The following is a 6477-nucleotide window of genomic DNA, read 5'->3' as shown; positions in this document are numbered from 1 at the left end:
TACATGAGACCTTTCCATCTCAGCTATGCAAAACAGGAAGTGACCCTAAAATGACTTTTGTGTCTTCAATTTAAATACAAATAAGAAGGTTGAGCTAAAACACAAGAGATTGCAGGTTTTGTCATTCAAACCACTGGCTCTGCTTTCAAGGTAACACTAACACAGAAGCTCTGTTTTTAAATGGTACACAGCAAAAACTGGAGTGTTAAAATTTCAGGGTTAAAGATGTTAGAGTTGATTTCCACTCTCAAAGTGTCATATTAACACATTCTGATTCAAATAGTGTTCAGTGTTGGAGTTATTAAACAGTGTTATTCAAGTCCAAGCAAATGAACTCTGAAGAGAGTTATTTAACTTGGTAGGCCCCTGGGCTTCTGCCCAGGTAAACCCGTGGATCAATTAATAGTTTGCTCTGCCGGGCCGATTTTCCATGTGCTTCTGCTGGTTACACCGTGGTGGATGCCTGCCGTGCTGCTTGGAGTATTTTACACAAACGGTAAGTTATTCAAACTTATATAAAATTCACGGTATTCTATCGGCGCAGTGAGGTTTTCTTGATGTTTCTTGGTGTTCGGTTGCTGAAAACGAGCTTTAATAGAGGAGGAGATGTGTCGAAAATTCTATTTAGCCTCCAATGCTAATGTTAATGTTGCAGTCTTTTTACTCGTAAGTGACGGTAGACACTGCACGTGGAAGCGCCGCGCCACGTTCAGCTTTTCCCCTGTTCACACAGACACGTCTTTCTCCACGCCAGTTCATGAGCGTTTTTGCTTCTCTGTTTATTCAGAGTAATTTTTTCACAATTGATAAGTAAATAACATCCCAAAATAATTGAAGAGAGCTTGTTTTAGTCACTCCTGCTTTTACTTTGACATCGTTCATCGCTGACTTGTCTCTAATCTGTCTCTCTCTCTGTCTCACTCTCTTCTCCCTTTGAGACACCCGCCCCAAACATAGTCAGTTAGGCTGTCCCCTCCTTTGCTATGTGTTCATTTTCATCTCTATTGTCTCTTTTCATACACAAATCTGATCGCATTTGTCAATCGCAGTATTTTATTTTGGAGAATAGCTTTTATCTTCAAAATTGCCTGGATTGTCTTGTGTGTCTTGGTGTAACTTCCTGCGGAACATGCGTGGCCCACGCAAAAAATAGACCAGATACCGAAACAATCGCTTCGTAGCACTCCGTGTCTGGTGTAAACTACACCATAGATTAACGTGTATTTTGTATTGTGTTATGTATCAATTGGACTCCTGCATGGACAGACACAGGTTTATTTGATAACATTAAATGTTATTGCAGTGAAATTCAAACGCATGGTCAGTATTAATCACCATGTACGGTATATGTCAGTGTTTTAATCATTTGTGCTTGAATTGCTCTAAATGTCAAATACTATGCCATCTTTGTTATTATTTTATCCCAGTAAAATGCTGGTCCAGGTTCGATACTGCCAACAGCAGAAGTATGTGAAGTTGGAAGAGGTTGATGGGCGTTTTGAGTTTATGCAGTTTCATGAAAAAGGTTTGTTTATATCTTACCTAATTTTAGTTGGGGGGACAGAATTTTTTGTAGGGCGTTTCGCCAAGTCTCTTGAATCATACAGTGGTGTATCACTTTAGTGAATGTGAGGCAAGAACAGTTTACTTAAAAGGTGCACTCAGATATATCTTATCTTTTCCAGTCATCGAGAGATTTTGCCTGCCACCTGATGCAAAAGTAGTGTACAAAGATGCAACAGGGACAGAAGTTGATGAAGTGATTTTCAGTGATCTTATCAGCCAAGGCACTGTGGTCCTAACAGTTTTCTCAAGTGATGGTGAGAAATTTAAAGGGGCAAGCTCAACACCAGACATGGGGAAGGGCTGTGTGGCTGCTGGTTGTTCCAAATAATCAGGAGCACACAATTTGACCAATCAGCTGTTTGAACATTGAGATCAGTTAATTTAAATGAGTCAGGTCTGCAGTGTGATGTTGCCTTGTTAGTTAAAAATCTGCAGCCAGATTTGTTTTTCTACACCTTACAGAATAATGTTGTTTTTTCCTTTTAGAATTTTCTGATTACTCCTTGTCTTCTGCATCTGATTGTTCTGACTCAAGCTTCAGCTCAAATGCAAGTACATCAACTATACTTCTAGATGAGGGTCCCAGGAAGAAAACAAGAGTTGAGGGTACTGTTGATGCAGCATCTGCTAAAAAGGTTGTGACAAAACTCAGTTCTCATAGTATTTTTTCTACTTCATTATTCTTAATATGTAGAAAAGCTATTCCTCACTTTTTGCATCTTTTTTTTTCTCAAGTTAATTGAAGGTGTACTTGGAACCAATTCAGGTGGTGAAGAGGTTCTCCAGGAATATCACACAACACAAACTCTAACAGATGCTACCAGAAGAAAAATGGTCAATATAATAGTGGCTCACATGATTGATTGCCATGGGTATGTGTGTTCTATTTGTGCATATTATTTTTTTTTAAATACAAGTTACTATTTTGCCATTACTTAAGCATGTTAATTTCAAATCGTTTTTCAGGCACCTCCCCACCAAAGCTGTTAGAGAACAGTACGCGCTAGGGGTAGTGACATTGTTCCCATCCCTGAAAGACCCATACTCCAAGAAAGGCTATGTATAGTCACTACTATTGCACTTTGTTTACATAATTTTCATGCTGTGCATCATTGGGATTTGTGTGCGTTGACATTTAAGTTCTAAAAATTTTCAGATTGACAACACATTATTTTTGAATGTATTTACATTTTAGGAACACTTCTATGATGCTGCAAGCAGCACTGGATACATTTCTTGGCGTTTGAAAACGATACAGAGAAAGACTAGAAGAGGATCTGCACCACCAAGTAGCTCCACTGGCTTTACTCAAGGAGGTAAGAAATTAAGTGTCCACAAACTAGATAATGTGCTCATTTACATTAGATACTATTTTGTTTTCATTTACCTATCCGATCAGCACCTATGCTTTTATGTTTGTGTGTTTTTCTTCAGGGGGCCCAAATTACCAAAGGCCCATTAATGTCGACATGCAGCTTGATGGAGATGCTTGCCAGGAGGCCATCTCTTTGCTGAAACATACATCCGACACTTCCTTGATTTTCCAGAAGATGAGAGAGACCTTTCAGCATCGTCAGAAGGTCATCAATGATCCTGACAAAAGTCTTGATATCCTGTCTATCTTCCCAAGATTCTTGGATACAAGAGGATTGGTGAGAATATTCAGTGGAATTTTTAATATCACTTTAAATTTCAAGATGAATGTGGCAGTAGTAGATTTTCTTTCTTAAAGGTGAATCAAGACTTCACTCTCCTGTTTGATGATGAGATATCTACCAGGCTGCTTCAGAAATGGGATCCAATCTTTAGGTATCAAATCATCAAAGAGGCTAAGCAGCTCACCTCAGCAGTAGAGTTGCGTCAATTGGTGCAGTCAGCAGAGAGTCCACCAGGAAGTGATCTTGATGAGGCAGCAAGTGAGTTTGTTAAATATGATTTGCTATAAGCAGTTAAAGTTCAATAGCATCAGGATTCTATTAATAAATACCAATTCATTCACCTGTTAGCTTTGCTTCATCAGTTTTCTTTAGCTGTTAGTTTAATGTTTATGACAGCACATTTCAACTTTCTTAGGAAGTGTTTCTAGTTCTCCTTAAAAATTGCATTTGAAAGATTTGCTGTCAATTGATTCTTGTGACTCTTTGGCCGCAGCCTTTGACCAAGACATGGCCTCCCTGTTGTTACTGTTACATCTACTTCCGCCACCCCCAGGAGGACCAAAGTATCAAAAAATCAGCGCCTCTGATGCTGTTGAGAGACTTGTAGTCTTTCATAAGGTAATTTAATATTTATAGTTTTTGTCATAAGTTGTCATGTCACTGGTTAAGAGGTGAATGAAACAAATTACAGTTGAGCTTACAAAGGAGGTTTACATACTCATTTCTGTGATGCTATTATCTCTGACTTGCTCCTGTGTCTAATGCTCAGTATCTTTGTCTCAACTCCAGTCTTGCTGCAGTTTGGAAGAGCATCTCCAGAATCAGCAGAGTCAGCAGCCATACCTCCTGGCTGTTGGGCGCCAGAAGAGGAAGGTCGACAGCTTCTATGTTGCCATAGACAAGCGTCTCATCCCCTGCCAGGCCAGCCGCTCCCTTGGGGCATTTGATGAGCTTTTTAAAGCTCATTTTGTGTTCAATGTGTCTTATGATGCTGCACTTGTGAATTTCTACACATTTCTGCAGACAACAGTATACAATATTGATATGGGGAAAATGAAGGAGTCCCCAAGAGTGCGTGACTTGAGAGCCAAAATCCTTAACCAGGAAATTCTTCTCACAACCTAAGTAAAAATCATTAAAATGCTGACATGTTTTTTGTGTAAGAGAGCTTATCTCAGCAGTCAGCAGCTGATTTCACATTTAAGAGGTGAACATGGTTATTATCCTGGACCTAAGTTTAAGTTATGTTGTTGGCAGCCAGGCTGCAGGCTTCAGTTCCAAACTTATGCAGGCTTTAGGAAGCACCTCAGTTTTCACAGCAATGTTGACCACAATGATCGAACTTCAGCCATTGCTTCTTTTTCTAATGACACAGTTTCACCTGCTTTGGAGGACCAGTTTAATTCCTCTTATCTTCCTCACAGTTCTCCCAGTGTTCTTCCAGAGTCTAGTTCTTCCAGTGTTCCAGTGAGCATTGATTCAGTACTTACAAGGGATTCATCCAAAGAAATCTGTGCATCCATTGTGGCCAAACTGCAGGGTAGTGGCCTTTCTAACAGTTTAGTATCCTCACTTGTAGGCGATTTGGAGGAATTAACAAGTGAGCTTCGCTCAGAAGCAAAGCAGGCCATTCTTTCTGCGTTACCCACAAAGGACTCCAGCATATCTTTAATAAATGAATGTTTTGAAAATTTTGAAAACCCTTTCACCAATCTGAACACAGAATGGAAACGAAATAAATACTTCAATCTAAAATGGGGAGTTGTAGAACCTAGAGAAATAACACTTGGAGTGAGGTATGACATCAGGCGAAATCAGAAGTTTGGTACTTATGATCAAGTACCTGTGAAGGATACTTTTATATATGTACCTATTTTGGAGTCTTTGAAGTTCATGTTTAGAAATCCAGAGATTTGTGTTTTCCTGCAGAGAGAGTGTAGCTCAGAGCCTGATGCTTATCATGACTTTTGTGATGGAAGTTACTTTGAAACTCACCCTTTGTTTTCAGCCAAAAGGCATGCATTACAAATTCAGCTATACTATGATGACTTTGAAACAGCCAATCCTCTTGGCTCTAAACGCGGAATTCACAAAATTGGCTGTATTTATTTTGTTATAAGAAACTTGCCCCCAAAATTTAATTCCATTTTGATGAACATTCATTTAGTGTCACTTTTCCACACACCAGATCTGCAAAAGTATGGTTTTGATGTTATACTGGAACCACTGATAAATGATGTCAAAAAACTGGAAAGCCAAGGGCTAAGTCTTCCATTTTCTGATGAGCAGGTATATGGCACAATATCACAGATCACTGGAGATAACCTAGGGATGCACTCAATTCTTGGTTTTAATGAGTCGTTCAGTAGCCGTCATTTCTGTCGCCTTTGTTTGATTGAGAAGAATGATTGTCAAATGGTGTACAGTGAGGATGATCCTAAAATTATTCTTCGTGGGAAAGATTTGTTTGACATACATTGCCAGTCTCTTCGGGAAGATCCTAAATTGAAGTCACTGTATGGGTTGAAAAGAAATTCTGCACTCAATTCATTGCAGTATTACCATATTTGCAATAACTACTCATTTGATATAATGCATGACCTTCTTGAAGGTGTGGCTCAGTATGAGGTCAAATTGCTTTTTGAGTATCTTACGCAACACTTCATATCAGAACAGAACTTGCTTTCTAGGATTTATGGTTTTGACTATGGATTTTTAGAAAGAAAAAACCGGCCCACTAAAATCATATTGGACAGTGCTGGCAATAGCATTGGTTTGAACTCTATCCAGACATTCTGTCTTGTGAAAAACATCCCACTTTTGTTTGGTGACATTATTCCTGCAGGGAACAGACACTGGAATTTGTTATTGTTGTTACTTCAAATAATGAACATTGTTTTTTCACCTTGTCTCACTCTGGGAATGACTATATATTTGAAGAATTTGATTATTGACCACCACAAACTATTTAAGCACACGTATCCACACAGAAACTTGATTCCTAAGCATCATTTTATGATTCATTACCCATCCTGTATTCGAAAAATTGGCCCTTTACTGTATATGTGGAGTATGAGGTTTGAAGCTAAGCACAAGTTGTTCAAAGATTATTTCAAAAATTTCAAAAACCTCACCAAATCGCTTGCTAAACGGCATCAGATGGCCATTGCTTATCACTGGGAAACCTTTTCTCTTAAACAGAAGGAGTTTGGGCCAATTAAATCATTTTCTTTAAGAGGTGAAAGTGTGGTCA

At 38.9% G+C, this 6477-nt stretch overlaps 1 protein-coding gene across 4 annotated transcripts; it reads left to right on the top strand.

The window, feature by feature from the left end:
• The first annotated feature begins 285 nt into the window (after positions 1-285).
• LOC147304251 (uncharacterized) lies at positions 286-5195 on the top strand. Of its 4 annotated transcripts, XM_086280413.1 has the most exons (11): positions 434-496; positions 1428-1525; positions 1686-1820; positions 2053-2201; positions 2302-2438; positions 2533-2626; positions 2762-2882; positions 3001-3218; positions 3299-3482; positions 3718-3842; positions 4014-5195. In XM_086280413.1, exons 2-11 carry the CDS (start codon positions 1432-1434, stop codon positions 4347-4349), a joined length of 1593 nt encoding a protein of 530 aa, XP_086136539.1. In that variant the 5' UTR covers positions 434-496; positions 1428-1431; the 3' UTR covers positions 4350-5195. The 4 variants fall into 4 exon arrangements, with proteins under 4 accessions (XP_086136538.1, XP_086136539.1, XP_086136536.1 ...); XM_086280412.1 differs by lacking the exon at positions 1686-1820 and having other exon boundaries at positions 286-496; XM_086280410.1 differs by lacking the exon at positions 434-496 and having other exon boundaries at positions 1260-1525.
• The last annotated feature ends 1282 nt before the right edge of the window (positions 5196-6477 follow it).

This window comes from Aulonocara sp. 'chitande type north' Nkhata Bay, linkage group LG22 (assembly GCF_057382095.1).
Source record: "Aulonocara sp. 'chitande type north' Nkhata Bay isolate Kocher_YH1m ecotype deep benthic linkage group LG22, A_spYH_male_GT1.1, whole genome shotgun sequence".
Classification (NCBI taxonomy): domain Eukaryota; kingdom Metazoa; phylum Chordata; class Actinopteri; order Cichliformes; family Cichlidae; genus Aulonocara; species Aulonocara sp. 'chitande type north' Nkhata Bay.
Note: the sequence above shows the minus strand (reverse complement) of the source record. Positions and strands in the feature narration are given on the sequence as shown.

Coding starts and splice junctions, on each gene's coding strand:
- LOC147304251 (XM_086280410.1), top strand. CDS start 1,387: ATGTCAAATACTATGCCATCTTTGTTATTATTTTATCCCAGTAAAATG. Junction 2,439..2,532: donor CACATGATTGATTGCCATGG/GTATGTGTGTTC, acceptor ATCGTTTTTCAG/GCACCTCCCCACCAAAGCTG. Junction 3,483..3,717: donor TGATCTTGATGAGGCAGCAA/GTGAGTTTGTTA, acceptor CTTTGGCCGCAG/CCTTTGACCAAGACATGGCC.